General features: G+C 39.2%; 1 protein-coding gene across 5 annotated transcripts in view; it reads left to right on the plus strand.

Moving 5' to 3' along the window:
• Positions 1-13,922, plus strand: part of LOC132825862 (ras-specific guanine nucleotide-releasing factor RalGPS1-like) — a 781,992-nt gene that overhangs the window by 749,295 nt on the left and 18,775 nt on the right. For 4 of the 5 annotated variants that reach the window (XM_060841437.1, XM_060841440.1, XM_060841439.1 and 1 more), the window contains 2 exons: positions 1,055-1,146; positions 3,373-4,412. In XM_060841437.1, coding sequence (XP_060697420.1) covers positions 1,055-1,146; positions 3,373-3,402 — 122 coding nt within the window. In that variant the 3' untranslated portion in view covers positions 3,403-4,412. Of the gene's footprint in view, positions 1-1,054; positions 1,147-3,372; positions 4,413-13,922 lie in introns of those variants that run through there. The other variant, XM_060841441.1, reaches the window with a different exon arrangement.

Here is a 13,922-nt window from a genome sequence, read left to right on the forward strand (position 1 = left end):
AGGGTTTATTTCACACATACTCGTGGACACAAGAGAGGATTTTGCATCACTGACCTGTTTACATTTACAAAGGGACCAAATCAAAAAGGAGAAAGAGGTTATTCAATTAGCAACAGCCTAATGCAAAATAACTGAGGGATATCAGTTTAACAATATCCTTCCTTTTAAGATGGAATCCAAAAGTCTCAAGCTGGAGTCAGTAATCTGAAGTTGCTCAGTTGAGATAGTTGATTGGCCAGCCAGAAGTTGAGGACTTGTAGATAGCTTCTATTTAAAGTCCCCCTCAAAGTCTTCTGAAGATGATGTTTAATTGAAATATAACTTCTGCTTCACTGTTTTGATGAAATGAAGCTTCACTGACTGAAAGCACAAATACAGGTACTTGGCTTCTATTTGTATACTGGGCTCAGAGGGATCAATATTGTCAGCAGCTGTTGTGTGGAACAGCACCAACCCCTAAACTGAATTATTTCATTACCTATTGCAAAAACACCTCCATTTTAATATTCATTAAATCCAGTGAATCCTCAGTTTAGAACCTTACTTTTCTTTTCATTGCTGATTTTTGTTACTTCCAGCAGCTGTTGTGTGGAACAGCACCAACCCCTAAACTGACTGTTCAAAATTGTATGGGGAAGAAATGGCAGTTGGATTGACTACTGCGTGAGTCTTGATTATCAAGTTATGGAAGTAACAAAAATCAGCAATGAAAAGAAAAATAAGGTTCTAAACTGAGGATTCACTGGATTTAATGAATATTAAAATGGAGGTGTTTTTGCAATAGGTAATGAAATAATTCAGTTTAGATCAATACACCACTATTACCAATATTGCATAGCAAAAGGACATTCGTTCAATAGCATTTATAAAGGATGAGTGACTGACTTCACTTATTGAGTCACAGGAAATTAGATCATAAATACTCAAATGGTCTTCACTTTTGAAGAATGGAATTTGTTGACTGCATGTTTAAGTTATTTTATCGTCTTGAACTCTCTCAATATATTTGCAAGTTGTTGTCAATGTGAATTACACATCTGTCTTTCCTTTACAGGTAATGTTTACAAGTTCCAGACCAGCTCCAGGTTTCATGCAATATTGTGGCACAAGCACTTGGATGACGCATGCAAAAGCAATAGGCCTCAGGTAAGATGTAGAACAATCCAAAGCAAGTATCGTACTTATTGGCAATGGCCAAAAAATGAAATCACCATATTAAATTGTAGAAATAAAGAACAACACAGATACAAAGCATACAAGTTTAAATGTGTATTATTAAACACAGCGTCTTATCCCTAGCTGCTGTGTCCAGCACTTTCTGCCTGAGAGAGGAGGCAATATTATTCCCCTGCTCAGGGCTCAGGTTAAAGTGGTAGATCAGTCCCCTCTGATCTCATCAGAGCTTCATCTGCATTTACAAAGAGGTTTCACTGGCGTGGGCAGAGTGGCCTTGGTGTCTGGACGTGCAAAAGTAGTAGTGGAGATAGGGGGCGGAAAACGATTGAAGCAAATTCCTCACATTTCTACAAAGCAGTTGGAGTTAAAACCAAGGCATTTGTTCCTGTTTTAGTCTTTGCTTTTCCCATTTTGCTCATTGACTGCAGTTGGTATCCCATTCATGGAAATGATGGATAAAAACATGTAAAAGTAGATGGAAGATCGATTTTGTTAGTTTGTACTTTTCCTTTCCTGCATAGAGACTGAGTAATATGGATCTCGATGATTTTGGGGTTGTGGGGGTGGGGTGGGGGAGGGAGTGCACAGAGGTTCCATGGTTTTGAGACTGCACATTTTTGTCCTGGTTCGGACTTCAGGTTTGGATTTTGAGAATTTACTCAGTTGATTTTTTTTTAAATCAACTAGACAAAGACATGTTTTGGAATGTATCTGTTCCATCCATCAATTATTAATAATCCTATCCATGTTAAAAGCCTCTAATGTGAAGATAGATTGACACATCAGAGAAATAATGTGCCTGTTTAAATATCTCAATACAGTAATGGTCTGGTTTTTAGTCTAAAATTATGTCTCCAATTAAGTTGGAGAACATGTTACCATTTTATACGTAAATGTTGTTACTTCACTTGCCAGAAATGACAAATTAAATCATTTCCTTTGATTTGAAGAAAGCAAGATTGGTTTCCACCTAGTTTATATAGGGACGAATTCACAACATTTAATCCATGGTGTGGATTCAGAAACTATTGATGAGGTGAGCAAAACCAGTTGTATTAAAGTTGCATTGCTAGCTCTGCATGAAATGGCAGCCCCAGTGAGAGATGGTCAACTGCACCCATTTTGAGGTTGCAATTGTTTTTCCTCAGGCAGTAGTTGCATGGTGACTCATTTATATCACTGCAATCTTCTGCGGATCCAGGGTCCTGCGCGAGGTGGTACAGTCACATATCTGCATGTTGTCAGGAGACAGTGGAATCTGGGGAGAGAATACAGAATACTGTCGAACAAGAGGGCTATGAGTGTCCTTGTACACAAAAATGTCAGCATGCAAGAACAGTAAGCAATTAGGAAGGCAAATGGAATGTTAGCCTTGATTGTGAAAGGGACGGAATACAGAAGTAGGGAAGTCTTGCTCCAGCTGTACAGAGCATTGGTAAAACCAATGCCATTTGACAAGGTTTTTGTCCAAAGGATCAACTGCATGGTTTTGCTCATCTTCTTTAAGAAAGTGCATCCTTGCATTGGAGCCACTTCAGCAAATGTTCATGCAGCTGATCCTTTTGAATAAAATCTTGTCAAATGACAAATATCAGTGTGTGTGTGAAGGTAGCCACTTTCTGGTCTAACATGTAGAGTCTTATAGAGTAAACAAGATGTAGTCTTTTGCATCTCTGCCTGTCTCCTATGAAATCCTACTTCAAACATTCATGACATCATCACCGTGGGCACTCAATCAGGCATTAACCCGTTCAGATCTTTGCAGACTCATAGACGACCTTTATAGGAATGAGAGCTGATCTCATTGAAATAGAAAACAGAGGTGATGCTGAGAGGGTGTTCCTCCTTGTGGGGATATCCAGAACTAAGGAGTGCAGTTTCTCTTTAAGAAAAGGAAGTCTCTGTATTTATGAAGAGGAATTTCTTCTGTCAGGTTATTTTTGGAGTTCTGTTCCCCCAGCAAGTAATAGAGTTTGTGTCATTTAATTTTCTCAAGGCTAAGTTTGAGAGATTTTGATGGACAAGGGAAGTGGGGGGTTATGGGGGAACAGGCAATAAAGCAGAGTTAAGGGTAGATCACAACATTGAATGGCAGAGCTAGCTTGAAGGATGAAATGGCTTACTCTGTTTTTAATTCTCATGTTCTTATAACCACAAATGGCTTTTGATTTTTGTGTTTCCTTCTCGCCTACTTAGATACCTACCAACCTTATGTCATTTGAGTGAACATTTGAATCCAGTACATGTGATGTGATCAAAGTGCCAACCCAAGCAATGGGAAATAAAACTATTGAACGGATTTTTTTTTTAAAAAGTGAAGGAAAAACAACTCTTATGAGGAGAAATTTGTGCATCAACTGCCAGCGTTGAATACTGAAGCACTTTTTTTTGAAGCTTACGATGTGACCCTAAAACGATTTTAGTATGTCCTGAAAGAGGAAATGAACGATTGCTCCTAATTTATGGTATCAGCCGCAGACATTAGACACAGTTTTAGCATTGGCGAAACTACAAACTGACAATACCACAACAAGCATAGTTGTCGACCATGGAACTGTGCATAATAACTGCTGCCTATTTCTTTTTTAAATGTTTGTTTTTATTCTTAAGCTGCTTTATTGTAATGGAACAAATTTTAGCCCATGTTGGGTATTATCTTTCTTATGCACAAAATGTACTACTGACAGTGTTAACAGGCTGCATCGAGTGGCATTTAGAATAGTAAATCAGTGAACAGAGTTTTTTTTTAATGACGTGCACTGAATTGTTTGGCACAGTGGTTGCCTCAAAGTTGTCCGTGGCGGTGATAGTAATCCCATTGTTCCAGCAACCTTCAGCTGGTGGAGTTTGAATCTATTGTGATATTTGAGCAAACCTAAAAGTTTGTGTAATCCCAAACCAATTTATTTTTATCTCTTTCCTTTGCTCCCCCTGCCCCCCCCCCCCACAAACAAAACTGTCCCAGCTAAATGTTCTCATCAACACTGCCACCCACTTTGACCCATGACAGGCAGTATTTTAACTTTGAGAATGTGGGATGTTTATTCTGCTCCGAGGTCTTTAGCAGAGGAACTCAGAGCAGTGCAGTGTGCAGAGGTGGATTCTGTACATACAGCACAGCCAGGTTAAGAAACCATTACGCACCAATCAGTAATGGCTGCTTTATTGTGCCGGATGTGTCCTTGACACTATTACATTATTGCCAGTTATAATATGGTTTACAAATCAAATGAAATGTGTTTGGAAAATGTTTGTGTACTTTGCTATGCTATTTGATTCTAGCAAATCTTTGTGAAAGTCTTCAGTTTTCTAAAGTATTTAATGACTTTTGCATAACTGTTGCAATAAGTATGTAATGTATTACAACCCTCTTTGTTGTGGATTATTTAAAGGGTTGAATATAGTGGTTAATGTACAGCAAAAGCAAGGTTCACTTAAATTCATAATCAAAAATGGAACGAGAGATTATTTTCCCCAACATTATCTCAACCTTCAAGATGTGCTATAACTTTTAAAATACTTGCTGTCACTGTGTCTTATTGCTTCCACATAAAACATACTGTGTTTTGGCAATGTTGGGTTAATTTATTTTTGATTTGTTTAGCAGCTACTTAGTTAGGTTGGTTCAAATTTAACCCTTTATCCTCACAGGCAGGCAACAGAACTTTTGTTAATAGTACTGCAGGCTAATATTCAGCAACTCTTTCGGGTGAGAAATTAAAAGAAAAATGTTTTGTTCAGATTTTCTGTGCCAAGGTCAGCATGACTTTTGATAGAAAGAAACAAAAATAATTAAAATTCATACTTTAGCAGTGTATGGTATTAAAATATGCAGCCATTTTACTGTTCTGCAATGGAAGAAGAAATCCCCTTAACTGTGGCCCAATCAGAATTGTATTTTGAAGAAACTGAACTGGGACTAGATGTTTTCTTACAGGTTAGAATGCTGGAGTGCAAGTTATTCTTCAATAACTGTTAGGGCTCCACTTACAGCTGGAATTAAGGTTATATCAAACTAAATCCAAGTTACATCCAATATGTGTGGCCTGTGCAACACAGGTTCTGTTCATCTTCCTTGTACTGGCACTGTAATTTGCCTCAGTGAAAACTGGTGCACAGATACTGTAGTAAATGTATTGCCGCCGGTTTCCTGCTGTGATCTCTGTTGTTGAAACCAGTATGCAGATGGTGGCTGAATTTCTGTGGATCAGCAACTTCCAAAAGTACAAGACAATAAATGGTAAATCATTTCTAAAGTAAAAATAATCTACTGCTCAGCTCTAAGTGTATCCAAGCGATAGCTGTCATGGCCACCTTTTGCTTTATAATCTTCACCTTACCATAGCTTGATATTTTAATTTCCACCCTCTGTGGAAAAGCTCAAAAAGAAGTCACAAGGTCCAAGTTAACAGTAATAATGTTGGTGTTCTCTCTTCAACATCTCCTCCCCAACATACACACACAGTGTTCTGTTGCTATCACAAATGCATCTCATTTCCAGTTTGATTAAATCTGAAGTCAGCATTATTGTGTGGCATGAGTTTGAGATGGACAATTTTCATTTCTTCATTGCAATAGCATGCCTCAAATGTACATTAGTAATACACCTAACAATACTGTAAAAATCAGCACAGCATTAAACTGGTACCCAAACAACTGAAGCCACCATCACACCAGAATTACCTATTGCAACTTATTTATAGGGATGATGTCCAAGCCTAGTTTAAAGGTTGGAATTGCCTGGTACTCATTACTTTACATTTCCATATTAAATAGTGCACAAGATATCACTAATTGGGAAAATCATGTCTAGAGAAATAAAACACAAATCATGCTTAAAGCCAAGATGCACTGTCACTTGATTTTCCCATCTTTAACCCCACACCCATTTTAATGCACGTAGTGTTGCAATTTATTCATGTATTGGTACAATACCTGAAGTCCTTGGTTCTCTGCCACAGAACAACTGAAGTAATCTGTAGAATGACCCTTCAGCACACAAACTAAAGCCTAACATGGACAGGACAGCAAGTAACTTGTTCATTTCCAATATTAAAAGCTATAGGTAGCAGCTTGAGGGAACTGCAGGTTGATAACTATTTTACCATGAGAACCTCATCATCTTTTATTACAGTTGGCATTGCACAATTTAACTATCATTCAGAAATTTATTTTCTCATTTGTCCAAGCTCTGTTGATAATTGTGTCAGATGTTTATTTGTCTCATATCTAGTGAACATGTGTGCGGTAGATTTGCTATTGGTGGCCTTAAGTTGTAGATTCCATGACTCATTTCAGTAAGCAGCCAGAAAAACTTGTACTTAGAGTTCACAAACTGCACTATAACTGTACAAATGTAAATTGATATTTGATGATTAGAATTGTGATGACTGTCAGATTGCTTGAAATGCAACAGGCTCAACCTGTATAAAGTGCTAAACAAAAGCACCTTTATTTAGTTGAGGCAAGTGCTGGTTCAGCAGGTGTTGCTACTGTGAGCTTTTACAGGTAGGGGGTAGTAAATTGTAGATTTTCATACAGCTCCAAAAGAAAATATGGTAACAGAGGAAAGTTATTCGCATGCTGTGTGTATCGGTGTTTTTTTCCTACAACTGCTGAGCTAATCTGTTTTAACCACTGAACTCAGACTACTCCGAATGGATGTTCTTAGCTAAATTATTTGTTACCTCAGGCTTGTATCAAGTTGCTGTTTTGTCAGCTTGTTACATTGATCATGCAGTTTCACCTACTCAATAAACAAATTGCTATTTAAAAAAAATACAGTTGTCACTGCAGTACTCTGGATAGTCTGCAGCAAATGACTTTCATAACACAAGCTCAGGGAAATGTGAGTAATTTTGCTTCACGTAGCAAACTGGACTTCATGCAAAAGAATGGATGAGAAGATAAAGGAAAAGGATGGCTTCAGCAGTGGCTTGCGACATCTGAATAAGACTATATGGCAGTTTGTACATGCAATACTGAGGAATGCCACTCTCTTGCTTGTTAGATAAACCATTAAGTTCTTCTTTCATTAAATGCAACCAAACTCATCGTCCCTTGAAAAATTTCAAACACAAGTTGGAATCATTTGTCCAAAGAAGAATAACAATCAATATCTACAAAAACCGCACTTCTTTGTCTGGCTTAAAAGGTAAACAGTAAATGATTAAAAGTTTCAGGTTCGGTCTCAGATTCATGTTGCACAGCAATGTTTGTTAACAAGCATTCATTTCAGAAAATGGTGCATCATGGTTTTATCTGCAAGATAATCTGCACCTGCTAGCATTTGTTTTCACCGGTTTTATTTATAATATTTATCTTTTTAAATGAACTTCAAAGAGTGTATATAACACCTATACAACAGCAAAATTACATGAAATACCTGAAGGCTTCCACCAGCCATTTTGAAGGAGTGAATAGGAATGGTTGTTGTATATAGCAGATTTTGATGCCTCACTCAACCTTCTTGGGTCCCCTTCAGCCCCAAACTTCCGTACAGTTTTGATTCAAAAATGGCCAGAAGATCCATATTCTAGAGGTGTGGGGGGAATGGTTTTCCTGAACATCAAGGCAGCATTTGTCCAAGCATGGCATCAAAAGGCACTAATAAAATTAAAGACAACGGGCAGCAGGAGAAAAACAACTCTCCACTGGCAGGAGTCAAACATAACATAAAGCAAGTTAATTGCTGCAGTTATTGGAGATCAGTCTCAGGGTATCAGTGTAGGATGGATATTTTCTATGAACCTGTTCAGAGACTCATCTTTGCAACAGGTAGGACTTGAACCCAGGCATCCTGGTTCAGAGGTAGAGACACTACCCTGCAGTAAAGGTTCCTTCTGATGCAGTCATGGTTTCATAGGCCTAATTGTCTTCAGCTGCTTCAATGACCGGCTCTCCATCATATGGTCAGAGTTGGGATATTCAAATGGTGCTCAATAAAACTCCTCATACGGAGTAGCCTCATAACCATACACAGCAAGACCGGGATAATCCTAGGCTGATAAGTAACATATATACTATGAGAAGATAACAATATCTACCCATTGTTGTGGTTCTGTTCGCCGAGCTGGGAATGTGTGTTGCGGACGTTTCGTCCCCTGTGTAGGTGACATCCTCAGTGCTTGGGAGCCTCCTGTGAAGCACTTCTGTGATCTTTCCTCCGGCATTTGTAGTGGTTTGAATCTGCCGCTTCCGGTTGTCAGTTCCAGCTGTCTGTTGCAGTGGTCGGTATATTGGGTCCAGGTCGATGTGTTTGTTGATAGAATCTGTGGATGAGTACCATGCCTCTAGGAATTCCCTGGCTGCTCTCTGTTTGGCTTGTCCTGTAATAGTGTTGTCCCAGTTGAACCTGGACCCAATATACCAGCCACTGCAATGGACAGTTGGAACTGACAACCGGAAGCGGCAGATTCAAACCACTACAAATGCCGGAGGAAACATCACAGAAGCGCTTCACAGGAGGCTCCCAAGCACTGAGGATGCCACCTAGACAGGGGACGAAAGGTTTGCAACACAAATTCCCAGCTCGGTGAACAGAACCACAACAACGAGCACCCGAGCTACAAATCTTCTCCCAAACTTTGAATATCTACCCATCTTCCCTTGATGTTCAATAACGTTATTACCTGTTAATTCATGTGCTGAGTTTAATCTTTGTTCCAGTAAAAGTTTTAATAACTGAAAGTAGTTAAATCCTATCTAGCTTTGTGTTTTGAAAAGAAACAGAATGCTCATGTCTCCAATGAAAAAAAAAGTTAGGGTTCCTAAGAGGGTTACCAGAATCTGGACTAGAACAGTCATAAAACACTGCAGCCACAAAAGCAGGTCAGAGGCTGAGAATTCCGTGGCAAATAGCTCACCTCTGGACTCGAAGCCTGTCCAGAAATCACAAGATAAGTCAGGAGTATGATGCAATACTATCACATCAATGAGAAGACCTTCAACACTCAAGCTTGAGAGAAAAAAAACAAGCTATTGACCACCTTGAAAACATTCATTCCCACCACCATCCAGCAGTGCCTACATCTGGAAGCAGCACTGCAGCAACCCTCTCTCTGACAGCAATTTCCAAATACAATGACCCTTTTCTCCCTTGGTTTTTCTTGATGGTAGATGCATTGGTATACCACCAGCTTCAGGTTCAACAGACACACACAGAACTACATTTCAGCCCCTTCACAGTCACTTGGTCAAAATCTTGCTAATAATGCTGTCAGGAAAGAATACGGCAATAAAGAATGTGGACAGAAAAAAAAACAACCAATACATGAACAAATGCTTCAAAAATGGGCATTTATTTTTGCGTGGTGTCTGAATTTGCTGCCTTTTACCCCTCTATGTGGCCAAATCTGAATATTTGACCTGCAACAAGTTATCAGAAGGACAGTTTTAGTGTCAGAAGGCTTGCAAATTTCCTTAGAGTAAGATGATGGGCCCAATTGAGACACTCACAGCAGAAGGGTCAATTATAAGGGGTCATACATTTGAAGGAAGGGGCAGGAGCAGTAGAGGGGATTTAAATAAACATTTTTTTAAAAAGGCCAGAACGGGCAGGGTATCTGAAAATCATTCCCTGAAAGGCTGATAGGAATAGTGATACACACATTTAAGTACTGAGATGAACACTTCAACTGCAAGGCTATGAGCTAGATTGAGAGTTGATAGGTATCTGGTGACTGGCACAGATGTGATCAGCTGAAGGGCTCCTTCACATGCTGTTAAACTCTATGACAACTGAAAAGAGTGGGAGAGGATGGAGTTTTAACTGTTCAGCATGCCATCATCATTTTTGCCTATTCATGGTGTATGAAAATCTAAATTAGCTTTCCAATAATAAATGACTGAGGTATATTTCAGTATAGTTACATTTTTTAAATCTACATTGACTAACAGCTGTAAGTGTTTGGGGTGGGGGGGGGGGGGGGGGGGGGGGGGGGAGAGAAGGAAGAGTAGTCAAAAGGCAAAATTAATAGCTCTTTACTTGAACATGCATTGTATTGAGAACAAAATAAATGGATGAACACCACAAACACAGGTAAACGGGTGTAGCTTTATAGCTACTACAGAGACATGGTTACAATGAGATCAAAGCTGGAACTAAATACAAAAAGGTATAAATACCTTTCGAAAAGGAGAGGCAGGAAGCAAAGTGTGGAGTGGCATTGTTGGTGTGACAGGAGAGTTGCATGATAGCAAGAATCTGGAGACATAGAATCCATATGGGATAGAAGTTAGAATTGAAAAGTAAAAGGCAATACTGTAGGACAGCAGACTGCACCGGAGACTGTTTCATAGGACAATACGCTGTCGATCAGGAGTCAGGCTATTTTGGATCTGGTGATGTGTAATGTTTAATGTGATTCCAGAGTAAAAGACTCCCCAGGAAACAGACCATAACATGGCAAAATTTGAGTGGGGGGAACTTGAATCAGAAACAATTGTGCTAAGTTTTAAATGAGGGCGATTATAAAGGAATGAGGGCAGAGCTGGCTCGAGTGTGGACTGGGAATGGAGGTTAGCAGCAAAAAATGCATAAGAAACATAAGAGGTTTAATAAGCCAACCGTGGTTAACCAAGATAACATCAAATTGGAAAATGAAAAAACAAAGATTGGGAAGGTTTTAAAATTCAACAAGAGATGACAAAACCAAAAGGAAAAAGAGGGAGAATATGAATTTTGATGGCAAGCTTGCAAGTAATCAGGACAGACAGGAAGAGCTCCTTTAAAATTTATAAAAAGGAATAAATAAGTCAAAGTGAACATGGGCCCCTTACAGAATGTGGCTGGGGAAATAATAATGGGGAACCAGAAAATGGCAGAGGAGTTGAATAAATACTTTGAATCAGTCTTCACAATAGAATATTTAGTAATTATGGAATACCGGTGTAACCAAGGGCACAAGGAGGAGAGGGAACTAATCAATATCTATCACTAGAGAAAAAGTGCTCAATGGGGCTAAAGACCAATAAGTCTCCTTGACCTAATAAAATGCTTCCGAAGATATTAAAGTCAAATATCAAGTTTTGAGAAGATTTGTAGCTCAGGTTGAGGTTCTGGATGTAGACTTGCTCCACTTACAAAAAACCATGCAAGAACTGTAACAAACACTACACTGGACAAACAGGGAGAAAACTAGCCACCAGGATACATGAACATCAAAAGCGACAAAATGACGTGACCCATTCTCACTAGTATCCTTACATACAGATCAGGAAGGACACCACTTCGACTGGGACAAAACATCCATCCTAGGACAAACCAGAGACATGCACAAGAATTTCTAGAAGCAAGGTATTTCAACTAGAATTCTATCAATGAACACATTGACTTGGACCCCATCTACCACCCCCTGAGAAAAAGAACAGGAAATGACATCACCAACTCAAAGAACCCCAAACACAAATAGAAAGCAGGAAAAATCAGCAGTGCTTTGTCCGGAGGCTCACTGAAGATGTTACCTGGTATGGTGACTAAACGTCTGAAAATGAACATTCCAGCTCAGCAAGCAAACCTACATCCAAAGATCCCCAAACAGCACCTCCAACACTCATCAAGGAGAAGGACCACAGGAAAAAAAAGGAACACCACTACCTGTAAGTTCCCTCCAAGTCACTCACCATCCTGATATCACCGTTCCTTCACGGACGCTGCTTCAACATTGTAGGTGATCTTTAAGCATGTGGATTGCAGCAGCTCAAGAAAGCAGCTCACCACCATCTTCTTGGGGGTAATAAATGAGCAATAAATTGCTGGCCAACCAGCGATGCCCATGTCCCATCAACAAATGTATTAAAAACCAGCTACAGGGACAGTGGACACACCGGTAATAATCTTCCAAGAAACATTAGATTCTGACAAAGTTCCAAATGATTGGAAAATTGCCATTGGATTAAAAAGGGAAGACAAAAAAACAGAGGTGACGATAGGCCAGTTAACAGCATTTGTTATTGAGAAACATGTTAGAGTTAATTATAAAGGATGGAATTGTGCATTTAGAAATACATAAATCAAACAAAGTCAGCTTGAGTTCATGAAGGGAAATTGTACCTGACAAATTTTCTAGAATTTTGAGGATGTAACCAGAAGAACAAAAGCGATGCAGTAGCTATAACGGTGATTGAAAAAATACCAAACAATAGGCTTAATAAGAGCCCATGATGCTATGGATAGTACATACCATCGACAGAGGATTCATGAACTAACAGAAGGCTAAGAGTTGTCATTGGGGTGGGGGTGGGAGAAAGAGGTGGGTTGGGATCATTTTTAGGATGGCAAACTGTAATAAGTGGAGTGCCACAAGGATCAGTGCTGGGGCCACAATTATGAATAATATGTGTTAATGACTTGGATGAGTAAAGTGAAATATACTATAGCCAAATTTTCAGACAGCCAAAGTAGTGGAAAGGCAAGGCAATGGGACAGAGTCAAATTAAGCAAATGGACTAAGCTGAACCAAGTTTGGCTAATGAGAAGTCGAGTAGGTTGGACCTGCACTCGCTGGAATGTAGTAGAATGAGAGGTGACCATACTGAAACATCCAGATTCTTAGGGGATTTAAAAAGCAGATGCAGAAAGGGTGCCTTCTCTTGTGAGAGCATCTAGGACCAGAGGGCATAATCTCAGAATAAAGGATAGTGCATTTGAAACAGATATTAGGAAGAATTTCTTCTGAGGATAGTCAAATTCTTCACCACAGAGGGCAGTTGTGGCCAGGTCATTAAGTACATTCAAGGCTGGGAGGGACAGAGGTTTAATCACTGAAGGAATCAAAAGCTAAAAGTAAAAGGTCAGAAAGCGGAGTTCAGGATTACCATGATCTCACTGAACAGTAGAACAGACATAATGAGCTGAATGACCTACTTGTGTCTCTACATTTCACACTAAAAGGTAGTCTCTCATCTTCCATATACTTCTGCTGCAATTGCTGCCTCGTGAATGTTTATCAGCAACTCCTGACCAATCTCCAGGAAATAAGAGAGCAACAGTCTCCTAAGAGTCAATCACATCAATGCACTGTCAATATCACAGGCTTAATAGATTCTGTTCAAATAAGAATAATGTTTAAGTACAGTTACTTACCTTGAAGGTCTTTTAGGATTTCAAAAACACTATTTGTAGAGAATTATTGTAGGTTCTGGAGATCAAAGGTGGGGTACATTGGAAAGCAGGAAAGGGGAGGGAGGTGGGTGAGAGAGAGGAGAAAAGAGGAAAAAAGAAGAGGGAGGGAGGAAAAAGGAGGAAAGGGAGAAATGTGCACCTTGTGGTTTACATGTCACTGCCAGTCATCATACGGATAAATAGGATGATTTTACTTCAATGGATGTCATTGCTACAGCCAAACCAACAGATGAAAACAGATAACACCAGAAGAATTTATCTCATTGCCATTCTGGGAATCAAACCGTGTAGCTATTGTATATGTATATGCAAAGATAAAACTCAACCTTGGTGTAAATCTTTGGCAACTCCAGTGAACATTTGACATTACCATGATGACATCTTGACATATTACTCCAAACAAAAATGCCAGCAAAACCTTTCAGATAATTGCACGTTTGACAGTCAGCTGCATTTTGTAAAAGCTGCCTAAACACTTTCACATTATTAAAACAGACAGATAGCATATACATGAGGAAATGCAAGATTAAACAAACAGAGGCTGCATAGAAAAAACAAAATGCTTCACTTCCTTAGACAAATGTATTATTGCATATGTGTCAGATAGTCTGAGGTTATGACA

The sequence above is a fragment of the Hemiscyllium ocellatum genome, chromosome 21 (genome assembly GCF_020745735.1).
Source record: "Hemiscyllium ocellatum isolate sHemOce1 chromosome 21, sHemOce1.pat.X.cur, whole genome shotgun sequence".
Taxonomy (NCBI): domain Eukaryota; kingdom Metazoa; phylum Chordata; class Chondrichthyes; order Orectolobiformes; family Hemiscylliidae; genus Hemiscyllium; species Hemiscyllium ocellatum.